The sequence below is a fragment of the Miniopterus natalensis genome, chromosome 4, assembly GCF_054644295.1.
Source record: "Miniopterus natalensis isolate mMinNat1 chromosome 4, mMinNat1.hap1, whole genome shotgun sequence".
Lineage (NCBI taxonomy): Eukaryota > Metazoa > Chordata > Mammalia > Chiroptera > Miniopteridae > Miniopterus > Miniopterus natalensis.
Window position 1 is genome coordinate 31,003,866 of NC_142084.1, and position 21,625 is coordinate 31,025,490.

General features: G+C 38.5%; 2 protein-coding genes across 6 annotated transcripts in view; one reads left to right on the forward strand and one right to left on the reverse strand.

Moving 5' to 3' along the window:
* The window catches only part of SCLT1 (sodium channel and clathrin linker 1), an 88,422-nt gene extending 78,634 nt beyond the window's left edge, over window positions 1-9,788 (reverse strand). Inside the window, exons 1-2 of one of the 2 annotated variants that reach the window (XM_016203342.2) lie at window positions 9,352-9,788; window positions 4,358-4,425 (exon numbers count right to left, since the gene is read on the reverse strand). In XM_016203342.2, the coding sequence (XP_016058828.1) occupies window positions 4,358-4,425; window positions 9,352-9,385 (102 nt within the window). In that variant the 5' untranslated portion in view covers window positions 9,386-9,788. Of the gene's footprint in view, window positions 1-4,357; window positions 4,426-6,892; window positions 8,292-9,351 lie in introns of those variants that run through there. The other variant, XM_016203341.2, reaches the window with a different exon arrangement.
* A 226-nt stretch (window positions 9,789-10,014) lies between these two features.
* Window positions 10,015-21,625, forward strand: part of C4H4orf33 (chromosome 4 C4orf33 homolog) — a 44,252-nt gene continuing 32,641 nt past the window's right edge. For 3 of the 4 annotated variants that reach the window (XM_016203350.2, XM_016203349.2, XM_016203343.2), the window contains exons 1-3: window positions 10,015-10,112; window positions 18,724-18,913; window positions 21,209-21,269. In XM_016203350.2, coding sequence (XP_016058836.1) covers window positions 18,733-18,913; window positions 21,209-21,269 — 242 coding nt within the window. In that variant the 5' untranslated portion in view covers window positions 10,015-10,112; window positions 18,724-18,732. Of the gene's footprint in view, window positions 10,113-17,667; window positions 17,851-18,723; window positions 18,914-21,208; window positions 21,270-21,625 lie in introns of those variants that run through there. The other variant, XM_087815950.1, reaches the window with a different exon arrangement.

The following is a 21,625-nucleotide window of genomic DNA, read 5'->3' on the forward strand; positions in this document are numbered from 1 at the left end:
TGTTGACCTTGGGATAGAGAAAGCTTTCTTAAGCTCCAAAAATAAAGAGGTTTTTATCTGCCTTATTCACCAACATCCCAAGCAGTACCTGGCATACTTTTACTCAAAATACCCTTTTTAGCTAGAAGACAACATGATTAAAACCTATAAACAGAAAGACTGGCATATTTTACAATATCTAAATTTAAAACTTCTGCACAAAGATACCATACACAAAGTTAAAATGCCAGTAACATTTGCAGCATGACCAAAAATTTAGTATCTAGTATAAAGATGGAGAAATATTCAAAGGAGATGTACAATGATGTTCAGTGCAACTGTTACTGTAATTAATAAAAAAAGATGCCCGGCCGGGCGTGGGTCAGCGGTTTAGCGTCGACCTAGGATCCAGGCGATCGGGGTTTGATTCCCAGTCAGGGCACCTGCCCGGGTTGTGGGCTCGATCAATGACTCTCTCATCATTGATGTTTCTATCTCTCTCTCTCCCTCTCCTTTCCTCGCTCTAAAATCAATAAAGATATATTAAAAATCAATAAAATAAAATAAAAAAGGAAAAAAGTCCACCTGTATGATAAACGAAAAATAATACAAGATCCTGTAAGTAGTTCAAGGAATTAACAAGATTTATATGTATCAAAGTGGACATACTGCAAAAACAAACAGGTTAGTTCTATGGGTAGAGGGAGGGGAAAGGGACAGAGGGAAAGAATGAGGGCTCCAAGGGAATTTTTAAGTGCATCTGTAATATTCTGGTATTTTTTAAGGGCAAATATATTCATGATCACATACATAATTAAAAACTAATAAAAGATACAACTGAAAGAAGCCTCTGAATTCTAAAGTTTTCTTATGGGCATATGACTCCTAGGGTATACATAGGTCAGTTCTAATAGTGATTGTACCAATTTACTCTCCCATAGGCAGTATTAAGAGAGTTGTTCCACATCTTTGTCAACAATTGGATTCATGTCTTTCACTTTAGTCACTGGGTGTGTAGTAGTATCTTATTGCAGTTTTAATTTGCATTTCTTTGACAATGAAATTGAACATCTTTTCATACGTTTATTGACCATTGTGAAGTATGTGTTCAAGTCTCTTCCCTGTTTTTCTGAGTATTTTTTGATTTGAAGAGATTTTTTAAAAAAACTTTTTTTTCTTTCTTTTTTAAAAAAATACATATTTACTGATTGCAGAGAGAGATAGAAACAATGATGAGAGTCATTGATTGGCTGCCTCCTGCATGCCCCCTACTGGGGATGGAGCCCAAACCTGGGTATGTGCCCTGATCGCAAATCTAACTATGAAATCCTGGATCCTAGGTTGATGCTCAATGGCTGAGCCATGCTGGCCAGACAAGAGATTCTTTATAGTAGTATATTCTAACATGAATTTTTCCCAGATTGCAAATATGTTTCACCATTCATAGCTTTCTTTTACTTTCTTAATGGTGTCTTTTAAAAAACAAATTATTTTATTTCAACTTAGTCCAGTTTATCAGTAATTCACTTTGTGACTACTGTTTTTGTGTCCTTTTGAAAACAACATGCCTACTGCATATTGACAGACTTGCTCCTGTAAGTTTCCTTCTAAAAGCTTTGTTAGTTTACCTGACACATTTTGATATATAATCAAACCAGAAGTGATACTTGAGAATAGTATGGGTAGAGATCAAGATTATTATTATTTTCCTAAATGAAAATTTGACATACGTAGAGCTATTTCTGAACTCTTCTTTTGTTCAACTGGTTTACTTCTCTATCCTTAGTCAGTATCACACTGTCTTAATTATTAGGCCTTTACAGCAAATCTTGACATATGCTAGTATATGTTCTCCAACTTTGTTATTCTTCTTTTAAGATTGCCTTAGCTTTTCTCGGCCTTTAAATTTTTTTTTTTAAATCCTCACCTGAGGATATGTTTTATTTCTTTTAGAGAGAAGAAGAAGGGGGAGAGAGAGAGAAACATCAATGTGAGAAAGAAGCACCGATTGGTTGCCTCACATTTGTTGCTGGAACTGCGATCAAACCCGCAACCTTTTGGTGTAGGGACAATGGTCCAAGTAACTGAGCCACCTGGCCAGGGTGCTCTTCTTGGCCTTTTGCAGATAAATTCTGGAAAAAGCTTGAGAAGTTTGAAGGAAAAAAAATCCCACTACCATTTTCATTGAGATTTTGTTGAATACAATTAATAAGCATTGTAATCTATGAACACAGTACATCCTTACATTTATTTCATTCTTCCTTAATTTTATCAATATTTTATAGTTTTCAAGTCTTACACACTTTTTTCTAGAATTACTCCTAAAGATTTAATGTTGTTTTCATGCTAGTATAAGTAGCATCACTATTTAAATTTCACTGTCAACTGGATTACTGCTATTTATAGAAATAAAATTAAATTTGTAATTTTGCCTTGTATCCAAAGACAAAGCTAAATTCATTTATTAAGTGGGGCAATTTGAAGAACTTTTTGGATTTTTCTACATACACAATTTTATTTTCTGCAAATAATGATAGAGTTTTTTTCCTCCTTTCTAGTTTTTATGTATTTATTCATCTTGTTCCAACTTCAGTATGCTGCTGAACAGAAGCGATCGAGGCATGCTTCCATGCCTCATTTCCATTACCGGGGGAAACCTGTAACCTTTCGCTATCAAGTACAATGCCTACCTAGTTTTTTTGTAGCTAGTATTTCACAATGAAGAAGTTTCTTTCTATTCCTAGTTTGCTGAAACTTTTTATCATGATAGAGAACTGAACTTTATCACTTATTTTCTAGACCTCTTGAGCTAGTCAGACAATTTTCTTTTTACTCCTGACATTACAGTGATTTACACTGATGCATTTTCAAACATTAAACCATCTTTGTATTGCTCTCATATTACCTCCCCTCTCACTACTGCAATCCACGAAGTGAAAGGCAAGGCCTGTGACAAGTGGAGTCTTGAGACAGCCACATGTTCTAAAGAGATGGACCGTAGGCAGTAATGTTGTACTACCACTAAAAATGAGAGACAGGAATGAAGACATGATTGTATGACTATAAGAATGGTACATGTAAGAGAAGAATGTATACTTTCAGAGAACTAAAGGAGCTCTAATTTCACCACAGAGTACACTATTAAGTAAGGGAAGAAGTGTCCCTACTTGGTATGTTACCATTGGGCCTTATGAATTATAATCACAATGCATAAAGCAGGTACATCTAAAGGGCTGACTAGAGTCATCGTTTTATCTGGAAAAATCATCTTTCATAATCAAATCAGCCACAGCTTCTAGGAGATATGATGCAACACCATGCCCAGAAGTCTTCTTGGGCTTTTAAAATCAATCTTTTGTTTGAATCCTCCCTTTAGGCATAGTCTATAACACATTAAGCAGAAGCAAAAGAACCTGAGAATCAGAGCAAAGTTTAAAGGCTACTGGATTATGAAAGATTCACTAACACCTAAAGGCTAATAGTTCTTAAAAAAAGAACTATTAGCTACATGTTCATAAAAAAATAACATAAGAAAAACAATATGATTAACATAGTGAATAGTGGATGGGTAGTTTCAGGACCCCTGGACCCTGAGTCTGGTCTCTGGAAATAAAAACATAGAGCAGCAGCTAAATGTTGAATATACATTAGAGCAAAAAAAAAAAAAAAAAAAAATCTATAAGGATAAGTACACTCAAGTCAACCAAACTAACTATTCCTTTTATAATACTTTAAAAACAACTTTCTTTTTAATACCTTAAAAAAAAATTCAGTTTTAATGACACGATTCGTTTATGTGGAAAGCGGAGCACTTTCTTATTGATTCAGTAGGCAGCTACCGGTAATCTAGGAGCTTTAGTTTTCCTTTTACTGTTCTGTAACTCAGAGTCCACCAACAGATACAGTTCATTGGTTAATAAAATTTAAACAAAATATCTAAACAAAAACATACATCCAAGGAAAGAAATATTAAAACCAATGCCATATATTATTTACTATTTTGAGTTCGTCTATGCTTCCATCATACTTTATGAGAACTTAGGGAGTTAAAGTTTACAACTGGCTGTATCCTGAAAAACAATTTTAGAATGTTTCAAAACAACAATGAATTCTCATTTTAGAACTCAGACATTTTAATGCCATGCTGAATATGTAAGCTCCAACTCTTTTAAAAAAGGGCAATTTCTATGGTCAAAGAATTTACATTCATTAAGCAAAAACAAGTTTTCTTCCTTACAAGAATCAAAATTGTAAGTAAAATTTCGAAATGCTGTAGGCAACTTCACATGAGAATAATCCAAAGTAGAATTTGATTCCTATTTATGTAGATATATTTACAACCAAAATGAACCAGCTTGTTAGACTTTAATTTACATACCTGTACTGTTGAAGATTTGGAAAATTTTTTCGTTTTATACTGCCTAAGAACTTCACGTAGTTTTTCAGCTGGAAAAAAACACACAACAATTTGTAGTTCCTCTGGGTAATGTTCAATTTTTAAAAACTAGAAATAAAGAAGTTATTATTTGATATAGCCAATGCAAAACTCCATTACTTCTTAAAATAAAATGAATCATCAATTTCAACACACCACTTTAGAGTTTAAGAATAGGGCCCCCTTCTACACACAGAAACCAACAACTATTGCCAATGGGAAAAGGGCAAGAGCTGCAAAGAACTCATTTTTATTTATTTTTAATATATCTTTATTGATTTCAGAGAGAGGGAAGGAGAGGGAGAGAGAGAGATAGAAACATCAATGATGAGAGAGTCACTGATAGGTTGCAGCCCGCAACCCGGGCATGTGCCCTGACCCGGAATCGAACCCCGATCACCTGGATCCTAGGTTGATGCTCAACCGCTGAGCCATGCCTGGCTGGGCAGAACTCATTTTTTTGATCTCATAAATTGTAACTTTCTGTCTTCCCTAGCTTTCTCTTCAGGTTAGCAGAAGTAAAAAAATATTCTGCACATTTCTTTTCAAATTCCTGCTACTAGAAGTAACAAGAGTTGAAAAGATTAGCTGTAGCCATATTCTTTAGAATTGTTAAAATCTGCTGAAATTCTTTTCCAGGGCAAACCTCCACATTGAGGAGAAACTGCAGGATGAAGAATCCAAATTAAGCAGGAGTACGCAAGAGACGATGGAAAAGGAGGTCCAGAATAAAGCCAAGAGCTCTCAGTAAGTACAAGGTGATATTTTTAATTCACAGTAGAACACAGCACCTGATAAATGTACAATACTCATTCTTTCAAGATCACCTGGAACACCTAAAACTGCAATGGGGCAAGTCTCAACAACTTTCAAAAGACTGAAGCCAAGGACACATGTTATCTGAAATAGCACAAGTAAAGGGCAATAGAGAACCAAAAAGTAAAGGGAAAAATCTCCATAAATTTTGAAGTTAAAAAATTACTTTTCAATAACCCACAGGTTATTGAATTACAGGTTATTCTGTAATTCTCAGGAGGAATTATAAAACAAATCTCAAAGTATTGTGAACTGAACGGTAGTGAAAATGTAATACCTTGAAACCTGCTTAAAGAGAAATCTATAGCTTGCATCTTCTAGGAAATCTTGCATATATTAGAAAAAAAGGCTGAGGTCAATGAACTACACGTGCATTCCCAAAAGTTATAAAAAGAACAGCAAATTAAACCCAGAGAGTGAAGTGAAGGAAATTACAAAGATTAGCCACTCACAAAAAGAAATAGAAAATAAGCACACCAAAAAGAGAATCAACAAATACAATCATCTCAAAAGTTATAGAAAAAGGAAGTGATGAAATACTAGATATATTCGTGATACAGCTTTAGGAATGCAGGAATAGAAGGAAATTTTCTTAACATGGTAATAGATTCCTACATAAACACACAACAGTCATACTTAAGGGTGAAAATGTTGAAAACTTTCCCTTGGGAATTGGGAATGACAGAAGTTACACTCTTTTGACATGTATTCACACTCTACTGGAGGTCTAAGTTAACATAATAAGGCAAGTAAAATAAATAAAAGGTACAAAAACTTAGAAGGAAGAAAAAGTTGTCACTATTTATAGTTCTAAGTGTGTATATGATAAATGCAAAAGAATACAAAGATAAATTCTTAGAATCAATAATTAAGTTTAGCAAGGTTGTTGGGATACAAGTCAATATACAAAAAGTAATTATATTTCTATATACTGGCAACATAAAGTTAGAAAATATATTCAAAGTACAATAAAAAAAATCAATGTCTAGAAACAAATCTAGCAAAAGATGTGTAACATTCTTGCATAGAAAACTATGAAACACTCAGGACATTAATAAATTAAAGACCTAAATACGTGGAAAGATAGTTATGGTGTTTAGGATTCAGTATTGTCAAGATGCCAATTCTCCCCAAATCGATGTCTAGGTTCAATGTAATCCCAATTAATATTCCCAAAGAGGATTTTTCAGAAATTTAAAAGTCAACTCTAAAATATAGCTATTGTAAATAACACTGCAATGAACATAGGGGTGCATATATTCTTTCTGGTTGGTGTTTCAGGATTCTTAGAACACATTTCTAGAAATGGGATCATGGGGTCAAATGGCATTTCCCCTTTGATGGATATTTGCATTTGTTTCCAGTTTGTGGCCATTGGGAATAATGCTTATCAATAAAGGTTATCAACCTTTTTTTGTCATGACCCTTGGTGCTCAGATGCACACATTTTGGTTGGGTATCTTCCTACAAATTTAAGCAATGTAAATCACCCTATTAACAAAGTAAAAATGAAAAAAAAATCTTATCATCTTAATAAATGAAGAAATCCTTCGAAAAAATCTGATATCCACTCTGATAAAAACTCTCAGAAAACTGGGAATACAAAGAAACATCTTCAACATATTAAGAACATCAATGAAAAACCTACAGCTAGTGTCATACTTAATTTTGAAAGACAGATGTTTTCTTCCTAAAACCAGGAACAAGATAAGGATGTCCACTCCGACCACTTCTGTTCAGCACTGTACTGGAGGTTCTAATCAGTGCTATAAGGCAAGAAAATGAAATGAAAGGCATTCAAATTGGAAAGAAAACTGTATTTACAAGATGAAAAGTTGTCTATGTACAAAATCTGATAGACTTAACAAAAAAACCTACTAGAACTAATAAGTGAGTTTAGAAAGGTTGCAGGATGCAATGGGCAAAAAAATGACTTCCATTTGGTAGCAATGATAAATAAACAATGAAAGTAAAAGAATAATATATTTACAATAGCATCAAAAACAGCAATTCATAGGGATAAATCTGACAAAAGATATGCAAAACCTATATACTAAAAACTATCAAATAATGCTGAGCAAAATTAATGAAGAGATATATCAATGGATATACAGATTTTCATTGGCCAGGCAACTCAATATCATTTTATGATATGAATTCTATACAAATCAACAGTTTTAATGCAATGCCTATCAAAATCCAAGCATCTTTTTTGCAGAAACTGACAAGCTGCTTCTAGAATTTACGTGGATGTACAAAGGACCTAGGATAACCAAAACAAGTGTGAAAAAGAACACATTTGAAAAGCTAACACTATGTGACTTTAAAACTTATTATAAAACTTCAAACAGATCAATGGAACAGAATTGAGTCCAGAAATGTATCTACACAAATACAGACAACTGATTTTTAACAAAGGTGCAAAGGTACTACAAGGGAGGAAGGATATTCTTTTCAATTGGGCATCCATATGCAAAAGAAGTGACCCTCGACCCTTACCCTCCAGCTGCACAAGTTAACTTAAAATGGATCATAGATCTAAATGTATAACTTAAAACTACAAAACTCCTAGAAGAAAACATAGAAGAAAATCTTTGCAGCCTTGGGTTAGGCAAAGATTTCTTAGCTATGGCACAGACCCATTAAAAAAAACAAATTGATGAACTGAACTTCGTTGAAAGTAGAAGGTTCTACTCTGTGAAGGTTCTACTCTGTGAAGGACACTGTTAAGAGAAGGAAAGGAAAAAATGCGTCCCATCTCCACTGTCCATAATCCACACGACAAGAATGAGTTCTTCATTCCTTAGCTTCATTCCAAGGCCCTCTCTGCACTATTGGGTCTCCCTTCCTGGATGGAAGTGGAAGAACGGTGTCCTGCAAACATGCCACAAGTTTACTAGAAGTCCGGCTGGGTGTGGAACTGCCGGCGACGCTTTATCATAGAGAGGCGAGGTCATGTGGAGTTGCCAGGTGAGAAGCACCAAGTCAAACCGTCCTGAGCCAGACTACCGAATCCAGATGGAACAAACAAAAAGAGGCGATCAACATCAGCAGCAGCCCGCGCAGAGAAGGTCAGGGGTGGGCCGAGTTCCTCCGGCATGGAACCTGCATCCCTGCGGCTCGGGCCAACCACCTGGCGGGCCTCTGCCGCTTCCTCCCCAACCCCCTCACCCCCCGTCTCGCCCTACCGACCCTCAGTCCACTCCCCCCGGGTGACAGCCACCGCCTGCACCGGGCCGTTCTGCACGTCGCCCAGCAGAGCCACACTGGGCCTCCCAAATCACAGATCCAACGTGTTCCTCTCCACTGGCGTCTCCAGCGGGTGCTGTAACCTGGCCAACGGCCCAACCTCCGTAACACGCAGCAGACAAGGCCCTGGACGCGCCCCCCCCCCCCCCCCCGCTTCCCTCTCAACCGCACTAGTCCCTTCTCCCCAGGAAGCCCGTCCCCCGGCCCCCGCCGGCCTCCTGGCGAGTCCCTGAGGAAGCACATCCCGAGCGCCGAGTCCCCGCGCTGTTCGCTTTGGGACGCCCCTAAGCTCGCCGTCGGACCCCACCGCGGCCCGGGGCAGAGTTCGGACGAGCCCGTGCCGGCACTGCCCCAGCCCTTCCCACGCCGGCGGGCTTCACCGGACGACGGCCCGCGGAGGAGCCCGAGGCGGAGGGGTCGGCGGCTCGCCGCCGCTTCGGTGCGTTTACGGACTTGATGCGCTTCCCCCTAGACTCACGTTCCTGGGGGTGGGCCTGCCCGCTGCCCGCCGGTAGCCGCTGAGGGACGCGGCGCCGGCCCCCAGCTGAGAAAGGGGGGCCGTCCATAAACACCCCTCCCCCGAAGAAACGGCCGGCCGGCCGGCCTCCGGGTCTCGCGCGGGCTCGGGGCCGCCCCAGCCCAGCGCTCCGGCGTCCCCGGGCGGGGGACACACCGCGAGCGCGCTCGGGGCCCGGGAACCTGAGGGACCCCCGACGGAGCCTCGCACAGGTCACCCCGCGCGTTTCCGCCGCCGGCTCCTTCCAGCCTCCACACATTCCCACGCACCCCAGAGGCATCCCCAGACACGGCCGGCCAGCGAGGACGTTCGGTGTCACGCGCAAGAACGCTCCACAAAGGAACGCGGGGCTTACCTCCCTCCGTCACAGGGCCGGTTTCGGTGCCCATTGGGGTGAACCCCTCAGCTTGCAGCTTTCACCACCTTTTACTTTTCCTCAGACAGACGCAGAGCTCGCCGCGCGGGAAAACAAACCCACGGCGACGCTCCGGGCGTTGTCAGGCGGCGTGGTCGGCGTCCCACGCACCCGGAGGGGTCCGCGGGGTCCGGGGGTCCGCGCCGGGCCCCCGCCGAGCCCTCGGCTCAGAGGAGAGACTTCAGGTTTCAGGTTCGCCGGGGGCCCGCCAAGTACATTCTGCCCCACGTTCCCACGAATCCCCGCCGGGCGCGACGGGGACGCGGGTGGACACAGGCGTCCCGTGGGTCACTCGGGCCGTGGGAGGGAGGGAGCCGGCGGGCAGCCCGGTGGCGGCGTCCCTCGCGGAGCGAGCGGCCACTTCGGGACGGCCGGGGCCAGAGCGGAAGTCCGCTGCGCCCGCCCTGCGACTTTGAAACCGGTGCCGGGGCCCGCTCCTTGGAGACCGTGATGCCGCCTGCGTCATTACGCGGGCGTGAGCGCTGACGTCACCACGCTTCCTCGCGTCCTCGCACGCCATTGGCTACCTGTCGAGCGGTGAGCGCAGCTGTGAGCACCTGGAGGACAACCGGCCGCGGCGGGGGAGCTGGCGGGCTCGCGTCTGCAGGTGGCGGGGCCCACCTGTGTGTTTTTGTGTGTGTGTTTTTATTGTTTTTGTTTTGTTTTGTTTTGTTTAAGAAAACCCCAAAATGTAAACCTAGGTAGGTCATTAAATACATGTTTTCAATTCCCCAGTATCTTTGCTACCTAGCACTTCTGGACTGGGAGACCCCGCTTCCCAAAGTGGGAGCGTGGGAAGAAAGGAGCTAGGGTTCTGCGGCCGGGCCCACACCAGCTGGCCCGAGACCGCGCTGACGCCCCTGGGGCTCCGGAGAAAGGCAGCTGCTGTTTAAATAGCTGGCTGTGCGGCAAGGAGGCAGGTAGTTGGAAGGACTCCAAATCCTGCAAATCCAGCAGTTGTTTCTTTAGAGATAACTTTGCATCCCCCGCCCCCCCCAAAAGGAAAGACAAAAGTTACATTTTTGCAAGAGAAGAATTAGGCAAAACTTTACATTTTATGGGTGGGTTACAATTCCTGTTATTAAAAATTGGTTTTGTCTGGATGTAAACCTTATCATTTTTTTCAGCAGTTCACATTGGAGGAGATTTCAGGGCTAGCAAATGTTAACTTGAACTAGCCACTAGTTTTGGTGCTTTTTAATAGATTGCGTTTTTATGGATTGAAGTAGTGTCACTAAATAGACATGTTGTAGATGTAGCTGATGCAGCTCAATTTGGCTTTCTCTTTAACAGTTAAATTTGTGGTCCTGTACTCATAATGTTAGATACACAAAGTGATGTTAGCAGAATGTATTAAGAAATTAAAAAAACTCGTCCAACTGTGTCCAGTTAGGCACGTATTTGAAGCCCTGTTACAGGCTTTCTCCATACTCACCATTAAGAAAATAAGATGGTCCCTTCCTCTAAAGATTGGCTGTTAAATATTGAGGTTTATCTAATAACCACAAAAAAGTTTAATTTAGCTTTGAGTCAGTGAAGATTGAACTTGATTTGGTTTTTAGCAGCCACGAAGTTAACACAAAAACTTGTTGGAAGGAGAAGTTGAGTGTGCAAGCTCCAACTCTTTCAAAGGTCGGTGTATGACTTTTTCTTCATGAACGTCTCACTGACTCCCCAAGGATGTGCTTGTAAGTTCTTCTATGCTTGAACCTTGTATATTGTCATATTGTGGTTAAGTTGGCATCGAACAAGTAGTTATAAACTTGACTCGACATCTACACTAAAAGTTGATAAGATACATTAGTGTTGACGAAAGCAAAGAGCACCTCATGGATACATCTAACCCTATATAGAAAGAATAAGCCCACACTGCCTTGGGTGAAGGAGACACTAAATGAAGGAAAATAGGTTGATAAGTGCTGAAACTACTAAGATAGTTAGGACTGAACTAGCCAGGACCATGTGCATATCTCTAGAACACTTAACCATACTTTATGATCTCCAGGGTCAGTCAGACTCTCCTGTCTCCTAACCTGGTTTTCTATAAGATAACCACTTCAGTGCAAAAAGCATCAATAATACTGTCACAAACTTTGAAATGAATTTATTGTATGAACAGACTTATAACAAGTAGAACAATAGGGGATAATTTTTTTAAAAGATTGTAGTTAAATGAGGATTATGAGACTGAAAATATCCTTTATGCTCATGTAACTGAGTAAAATGCCAAAAAATTCAGAAAAAAGCAAGTTTACAATCAATTTATGATCAATATTGTCTACATAAAACTTCAAAAAATGAAACTGTGAAAAGGTGAAGTTTAGTCAACTTTTACCCCATTTTCATTCTGTAATTTATATGGAGCAACACAGAACTACTTCGTTATTGCAGAAAGGGGTCAAGATATAAAGCCATTTAAAAATCCACCTTTTTTGTGTTACCGAAGACAGCAGCTATTCTTTTCTTTTAAGAAAACACTCATACTGACAATTGCTAAACAGCTAAAGAACACTTTAGGACTTTTACTTTTCAGTGTTGTTTAAATCACACACATTAAACACTTCATTAAGCTAGACAGTGCACTGTGGTTACCTGAAATTGTTTTCTCCTTTAGGGATATTACTACAACCATAACCTCTCTCCACCCCCACCCCACCAGCAAAGCTGGTGAAGATACGGAATTCAAAGCTCTAATGGACCTTTTTCAAGGGACACTGTGGCCTATGTGGAGTTTACACGGGCCTCTTGAGGGAAGAAAGCTAATCTGTTTAGTATTTGTGTATTTTACTAAAATGGCAGCTTACAGTTGTGTATCTGCTATTGTGATGTCAATGCCCATGTTTCAAGTGGAAAAAAAATGTGCTGTGTATACAAGATTTCTGGAAAAGTAAAGAAAAAAACCCTTTTTATGACTCACACAGTTTAAAAGTACCTGACACATAAGTGTGCACTTCTAGTTGAGCTGCTTTTGTCTTATTATAAATAGTTTCTTTTGGGGAAGAAAAAGATAACCACTTCAGAAACATCTAGTATTAATGATTTGAACAAAAAATTTTTTCTTTAAGCAAACCTATATACTTTAATAATAAATAGGTAGCCTTTTTTGAATATTTACTATGTGCCAGGCACTGTTCTAAGTAATGTTTAAATATGTATACATCCCAATTTAATTCTTACAAAAACCTTTTAAGGTAGGTGCTATTTAATTTTTTAAAAAATAATAACTTGCTGATGATCACAATTGGAAAGTGCCTGAATTGGGATTTGAATCCAGGCAGACTGGTTCCATTGTCACAATTGTTGACCACTATGTAGAGGCCTCCCGGGAGAGTAATACAATTTACAGCTAGGGTAATATTATTTATAGCTAGTATAATATAATTTGCAGGTTTGGCTTATATAGCCAGGTCACCTTTAATTGCATTTAGTGAATCATTACCGTACATGTTCTGTTTTCCTCTTACTAATTTACAGTTGATTTTCAAATTGTTGCATGGGATTTATATTGAGGGGTTACCCTTCCACCTAGAAAACAGCTCCCACTTCAGTAGAATTATTAGAGTCTTCAAATGTTCACTGGTGGTCCTTCAACATTTTTCTTTCCTAGAAAAATCAGGCGTCTGCTTCAGTCCTCCAAGCTCCTCCTGCAGAAGGTGTAGGCAGCTGGGTGGAGCCTAACGCTGGGCTTCTCCTGTGATCTCAGCTGGAAGCAGGGAGCCAGGGGGACTGAGGAGAGCTTCCCGGTCTGTGTTCTCTGCTGGTTATGCTTTCTTCATTCTCATTCCATGCACCTTCTCCCAGGCTTCTCGTTAGCTTTTTCTCTGGCAACTTATTTTTTATCTGAATCCTTCTGCTGGCACAGTTGCCTCCCCCTTTCGGCCTGACTTCCTCATTTTTCCTTTACTCTCTTTTCATTGGAGGGGAAGCGGGGGACAAGGCTGGAGAATGGAAACTGAAATCACTTTTGTAGAAAACTAAAGAAAATGTTGTGAACAGAGGAATTTGGAAATTTTCCTTGCAAAACGTTCTGTTGAGAAAACATCTGTTCTACAGCTTCCTTCTTTTAATCTTCATGGAATTCTTTTCCTCTCCGAAGCTTTTAATGCACCGAGGTTCTGTCTCCTCTGTCTTCCTTCCTTTCCTTTTAAAGGTCTTTCCATAGTACAGGGAAAGCACGGACATAATTTAAAATTGTTTTTTACTTTTTAAATGAAAGAGTAATTTGAAGAATAGCAGTTAATAATGTAGGAAAACATACACACACACACAGGATTAACAGTGAACATTCTTTTAAGAAAGTCTGAACAGCCAACATTAAAATTACACAAGAGGGTGGTGATCACCTTGAATTAATGTATTCTTTATGTACTGTTCCTAATATTCCGACTTTTTAGACATGTTCAGCATATACTATATAAAGGAGAAAAGAGGTAGTCACCACACTCCTTAAAAAGACTTAGCCTTAAATTGGACTTTAAAAAATATTTTAAAAATTATTCATTTATTTTTAAATAGTAATGAGTGTCTATCATAGTATAGAATTCAAATAGGTAAAAAAAAGTGATACAGTTGAAAGTAAGTCTCCTTCCTCTGCTGTCTCAGGCAGACCTAAAGAGGCACCCACTGCTACCACCTGCTTCTTGTATATGCTTCCTGAGATAGCGTATACATTCACAAGCATACATGCACATAGTCTTCCTTTTTATTAAATGAATGCTTACTTTTTTGCACCTTGCTTTTTTCCACTTAGTATATTTTAGATGTATATATAGGGCTGCCTCACTCTTTTTTAACAGCTATGTAGTATTTCCTTGCCTTATATAGCATAATTTCCCTACCAGTCCTCTACTGATGGGTATTTAAGTTGCTTGCAACATTTTGTTATTCTAAACAATATTGTAGTGTATATTTTTATGCTTATGTTATGTTGAATATGTGCAGGTCTAATAACTCCTAGAACTAGAATTGTTGAGTCAAAGGATATTTGCATTTTTTATTTAAATAGCTATTGAGGGATTGCCCTTGATGGAGGCTGTGCCAGTTACAACCCAACAGTAGTATGGGATTACTTCAGTGTTCTCATTAGCATGTTATCACCTTCTGACCCTTGACAATCTAAGTGAAGAATAGTAATTTATTATTGCATTTCTTTTTTTAAAAAAATTTTATTGATTAATTTTAAAAAGAGAGAAAGGGGGGAGAGAGAAAGAGAAACATCGATTTGTTGTTCCACTTATTTATTCATTCATTGGTTGTTTCTTTTATGTGTCCTGACCAGAGATTTAACCTCAACCTTGGTGTCTTGGGTCAACACTAGCCAACTGAGCTACTCTGCCAGGGCTTAGTTTGCATTTCTATCATTATAAGTGAGGTTGAAGATTTTACTTTTCTTTCTGTGAACTGGCTGTTCATATCTTTACCCATTTTTCTGTTGGGATATTGGTCTTTTCCTTATTGACTTCTAGGAGCCCTTTAAAGATTAAAGAAATTAGCTATCTGTTTGAAACATGACTTGCAGATATCTTTTTCCCAGACTCTCTTTTGATTTTGAAATGGTGAGCTTTTTTTGCTGGGGAATAGGCAGACTTCTGCTTTTAATTTTGTTATTTTTACATAGTCAAATGTATCTATCAGTTTTTCCTTTTATGTCTTCTGCATTTGTAGTTATATTTTAAAAGGCTTTTTCTACTGTAAGATCATCTTTTTAAAAATCCTCCCATTTTTTTCTATTTTGTTTTTATATGGCTTTATTGTATGTTTATATCTTTGATTCATTTAAAACTCAGTTTGGTGTAGGGACCCAACTTTATTACTTTGGACTGTAAAATGGACCAATTGATAATGGACCTAGTTGCTTAGCTCAATTCCCCATAGACTTCTTCCTTACACTTTATTTCCCTAGCACCTGGCATGGTGCATGAAACAAAGTGAGTAACTAATAAATCTTTACTAAACTAAATTGAAAGGAAATTTCTGGATATGCTATATCATGCTAGTTATTTGCATTGTTTTGGTATGTAGTGTTGAAAGAGAGAATGATACCACTAACACAGTTGATTTCTCTTGCACAAAACCTTAGCATCATGAAATTTTAGATCCAGGGACTAGAACAATTCTTCGCTCAACAAATGAATGAGTTCCTATTACAGTCATTCTAGCTGGGGCCACAGAGGCACTAAACAAATACGACATATGGTTTAATTGCTGTGAATCAAAATGGAACAGTGCAGGGGCAATACAGAATGACAGGGAGCCGAGTGCTTCTGGGAAGCACACCAGTCCGGACTGTGACGGACTTTGACCATTTAATTGTCTGTACTTCGTATGAGCACAAGTACAAAGAAATTGAAAGGTAGTAGGGGGTTAAGCCTCAGGAGACAGTCCTAGGTATCCCCAGGGAGTTGAAAAGGCAACCAGTTGCTTCTGTCTGGGTCCCTGTTATCTTTAGATTAGATTGTAAACTAGTTGGCAAGACTATACTTTTTAGGTTAATTTTGCTATAAATCTTATGCATGGTTAGATTGACAAGACTGTTCTTTAAGCAAAATAACAAATTCGTTATTCTGATAAAAAAAATAAAGTCATTTTATGCAATTAAAGCCAAAATTATATTTTACTTTTGCACATGTCAGCCACACTCTCCTCCCTAAAGGTGGAAGTCTAGTCATATTTCTAAGCAGTAATTTTGAAACAATGCTCAAAGAAAACCTAGGGGAAAAGGCAGATGGAACCTGTAGAAAGGCTTGGGGTAACACTGCCTTATACTCTTTGCTTTTATCTTTTCACCTCTCCTTATCTTTCAGGTAAGATTAGATTTGGAAGTAATATGAAACCTTTAAAGTATATCTTACTCTGACCATGAGACCCATGGAAGTGACAGGCCACTTTTAGGAGCTCATCACTGGCTATGGTTTAATTCTGTTTAGAGATAGAGGCAACTGCTTGAAAGAGCTGGGAGTTGAAAATTTTTAGTGGAAACCCACTGCATAGGGTAGGGGACCCTTTAACGTGTGCTGCATTTTGTGGGTGTGATGGCTGTGTGGAGAATGAACGAATCTACCCAAAACTTCCTGGCTGTTAAGCTATGTTTTGCCAGGACTGTCAAGAATTGTCAAGCTCCAAGTTAGGAGACTAGCATATTTTCTCAACATATTGGTGCCAGAAACAGATTTAATGAGCATTTCTAATATCTTCATTCATTCTTGTTTCTTTCTATATGCTATAAGAAGGGACTTAGTAGTATCAAAATTTGGGGTAGACGGTTATACATTTATTTTTGGAGAAAGCATCTGTCTATTTTAACTGAAGAAAATAAATTTATTATTGAGGTATTTTATTCCGTGCAAGTGAGGACTAAATTCCATATCAGTATTTATACAGTCTTATCACTCACTGAGCTTATTTTAATATAAATTGTTGAACTTACCCTTTTCTAAATGCTACTCCTTGCAGGTCGGTTGCAAGAACTACTTTTTAATTTTAGAAGTTATTTATTAAAATTTGTTAGTTTGTAGTGAAAATTAGAAAACGTTACATACTTGATTTTATTTTTTTATGCTTATCTAGGATATGTTTATTGATTTCAGAGAGAGAGGAAGGGAGAGAGGGAGAGAGAGAAAAAGAGAGAGAGGGAGAGAGAGAGAAAGAAACACCCATGTGAGAGAAACACTGATTGGTTGCCTCCCACATGCTCCCAACTGTGGATCAAACCCGCAGCCTAGGTATGTGCTCTGACCAGGAATCAAACCTGCAACCTTTTGCCGTGCAGGGTGATTCTCCAACTAACTGAGCCACCTGACCAGGGAGCTATAAACCTTTTAGAAAACCTTTTAGAAAAAGGTTTTCAGAGATGTTGGATTCCTTATGTGACACAGAGCTTGTACATTTGGATCTCCCAATGCTTGACACATAGTTGGTACTTCATACACATTCCCTGAAGTAAATGTATTTAAAATTTAGTACTTCTCCGGCTGGGTGTGGCTCAGCGGTTGAGCGTTGACCTAGGATCCAGGCGATCGGGGTTCGATTCCCAGTCAGGGCACATGCCCGGGTTGCGGGCTTGATCAATGACTTTCTCATCATTGATGTTTCTATCTCTCTCCCTCCCTCTCCTTTCCTCTCTCTGAAATCAATAAAGATATTTTAAAAATAAAATAATTAAAATTTAGTACTTTACTACTTGCAGTAAAAATAACAAACGAAGCAAGGAAATGCCTTCCAAGACTTCAGATACATAAATTGCCGTCCGCAAATATCATCATTGACTAATCAAGATTATCCTCTGAACAAGGCATAAGGCCCTAGTATAATTTGGAGAATTCAGTACTCTTAAATTAAGGTTTTTATCTCCTTGCAGTTTCCTGAAATGACTGCGTCTGGGAAAAACATGACTGACATTGGCTCAATTTCTTGATTTGCCCTCCATGTGACCTTGGACAAGTCAGTTTCTTTGTACTGAGGAATAATAATAGTTCATCTGCAAGTTTCTTGTGAAATTAAATCAAATAATGTTTATAAAATGCCCAATACAGAGTTTTCAACAAAATGTAATTTTATTAGTATAATACTATGTCCTTCCATTTAATCCTTGGAGAAAACAATGCAAAATGCAAATACTGCTTGTGTCACATGTACTTAGCCTTTTCAATTTTTGATATTTCAGTGACCACTTGCTTGGTTAATCCCTTTTCACCAGCTGAAAAATGGAAAAAGAATTCACCATCATTTAAACTTTGAAATAGACTAAGAAAATCTATACCCTGACACCAAGGAACACAGCATTAAAGTTTATTAACCTTCAAATGGTTGGAGCTCCCCTTTATCCCCCCAGAAAGAAGAAAAGGGTTTTACCAAAAGAACAGGTGTTAACAGCAGTGCTTTTGCTGACTTAGAGAATTTTTTTAAATCAAATTGAATATTATTATAAAGATCTTGGTTCCCAAGGGATCCAATAGTTCAGACACCTGTACGTGTTACAGTAAATGACAAAGAATGACATAAACTCATAATACTTATAGTTGTTAATTTAAGTACATGAACAATTTCTGAAGTGGACCTGATTACAGTTTTAAAAATGATTTTGGGTCTAGACTTAAAGTCTCAAAACTTTTTGGGTCCAACTACCTATTTTGCAGAACTCAGCATCCATGATTTGCCATAACACAAATGGCCTTTGGACTCTCAGAGCCATGTTCTGGTCACTCTACTTCTGTCCTGCTTGCTTCACACGGAAATTCTCATTTCAATTCTAACTAAAGGAAACATTTGAATATTGTTAAAGAGTTTGTTTTAATATGTCCTTTCTTCCTCTAGAGTCTAAAGATGGATTTTAAAATTGAACACACGTGGGATGGTTTTCCAGTGACGCATGAGCCAGTGTTTGTCAGGCTGAATCCAGGTGACGGAGGAGTGATGTTGAAAGTCAGTGCTCCGTTTTTCAATGATCCTCCAGCCCCACTTGGAGAACCAGGAAAGCCTTTCAACAAATTGTGGGATTATGAAGGTAAGTGGAAGTACTGTGTTTTATTGCAAACATAAATCTTTTTATAATAACCTCTCACGGAACTATTATTTTATCTTGCTGTAAGGAAGTGAGTGCTTCTGAGCAACTGACATATACAGTGTGTGATATTTCCTACCAATCTCTTATTCTGACTTTTTCACCATTACCTATGTGGCTTCAACTATATAACTAGAACAGTGAAGAATGGCAATTACAAATCCAGATTTCTAAATTGCTGCCATATGTCCTTCCTTTACCTCTGTTACCTATTCTAAGAAGAGTTCAGCATTCTTGTTTCATCTTTTAAGTATCTTCATATTGCCACTTTAACCTTATAAACCTTCTTTATGGAAGTTTTGGAGTGTTTTAATTTTATTATAGAAACACCATCAAGTTGAATGTGAAGTGTAGTTTTTATTTTATATGTACTGACAAGTAATCTCACACATCAAATGAAGGTTAAAAGGCACCATAAAATTACAGTTTCAAGTTTGCTATATGATCCCCATCTAATGTCTCCTAATTAAGCTACCAAACGTATCTTTCTAAACAACTCTTTATGATGCCATTCCCTAGATCACAAGCCATTCCTATCCCTGAGATAAAGTTCAAACCCTTCATATAAACTTTCAGGTCACTTATGACTTGGGCTATCATATTCAGCCCAAAGCTCTCGACCTCTAAAAGGCAGTGATGTTACTATCTACGCATATCCTCACCCTTGTACCTCTTCTCATTCTGTTCCCCCGCCTCTGACGCACATAGTTCAAGGTCTAAATCAGGTTCCATTTGGTCAAAGACACTCTTTTAAAAAATGATTTTAGAGAGGGATGGGGAGAGGGAGAGAAACAGCGATGTGAGAAAGAGACATCAATCAGTTGCCTCCCCAGTGCGCACCAACTGGGGATTGAACCTGCACCCTAGGTATGTGCCCTGACCAGGAATTGAACCCACAACCTTCCAGTGCATGGGACGATCGATGCTCCAACCAACTGAGCCACACCAGCGAGGGCCAAAGAAACCTTTGATGATTCTTCTAGTCCCTATTAACATCTACTTTCTCTATACCATCTGCATGGCATGCACTTTGGCAGTGTTAATTTGCCAAAGGTTAAACATATGTTGTCTTTCGCTGATACAGGGCTTCTACAAATCAGCTTCCCACTGGTGTACACACCGTGTGGCTTATCTACTCAACAAGGCCCAAACTCAGCTTACACACTTTTCTCATAAACCTGCTCTTTCCCTAATTGCTCAGTCTCAATCAATGGCATTCTAATACATCAAATCACCGAATACAGAAATGTGAGATTTTTCCAGTCTCACTCTCCATATTTGGATTTATTTGCTAAGTCTTGCCAATTTCCCCTCCTAACTGTTTCTCTAATTCAGTAGCCCCTCTTTATTCCCACCATCTCTGCTATAGGTTTGGCTGTCATCATCTTTTACCTACCCTAGGGCAGAGCCTCCTAAAATGTCTTTTTGCCTTTAAGCCCATACTTCCCTTTTGGAAGCCAGAGTTATCTATCTAAAATAAAAATTTAAAGTCATCATTCAGCTTCTGCTCCTCAGGCTTTTGTTCCTCCCCGGAGAAGTTTTACTCTTCTTAATATGATTTCTATATAAGATTTTTCATGACCTGGCCCCTTATTCTCTCTGCAGCATCACTTATTAGTACATTGAAAGGTTTGCTCACTTGCTAATTTGGTTATTGCTCTATAGCCTACTTATCAAATATCATGCATACTTTTCATGTCAAAAATCTTTAACTGTGTCTTTGATTTTAATGGCTACATTAAAGTCTACTGCATAGAATACATAAATTCCTTAATTTATGTACTAGCTTTCCTATATAATAAAATATTTATTTAAATTATAGGCAACCATCCTACATAATAGGAGATAATTATTTAGGTGATTTCCAATTTTTGAGCAATACTTTGATGACTAGCATTATACTTACTTCTTCCAGTTGTCTAATTATTTCCTTTAGATAAATTCCTAGAAGAAGATAACTGTCCCAAAGTCTGTGTGATAATGTTGATTTCTTTACAGCCTCATCAGCATTAGGCATTATTAATCTTTCAATTTATGGCAATCTGATGTGGGAAAATTTGATGATGATTTTTTTCTAAGCAATGTCTATTTATTTTCTTTGTCCCCTTTCCTATTGGGGTTATAGCTATAATTAAGAATGATGAGTTAATTTATTTTGTACCCTAAAGGAATAAAGAAATTATTTATTGTTTAAGCATAATTAAATTTCTCAATATATTGTTTTCCTGTTTTCAAAAGTTGTGGAAGTATTTTTTTTGAATGACATAACTGAACAGTACTTAGAAGTTGAACTTTGCCCGTAAGTATAAAATTTTATTTTCTAATTCATTACTACATAACTTGAACATCCCTTCTTTAACATTGTTTTTTAGTTATAACTCATGAGGTCATAGTAAAAACTTACTAATTCCAACAAACTAGGGAAAATGCTAATATGAATTATATATGATTTCTTATTTTCAAGTCAATGTACAATTTAAAATATATGTTTGGAACAGGGTAGGCAAAGTAGGTTTACAGTTCTATGTGAAACACAGTTTATTCTTATATTATTATTTATTAATCATTGTATTATTTTCCATATGAACAACTGTAAACCTACTTCTGTAACACCTTATATATATTGTAAATGTTTGAAAATATTATGTTGACATT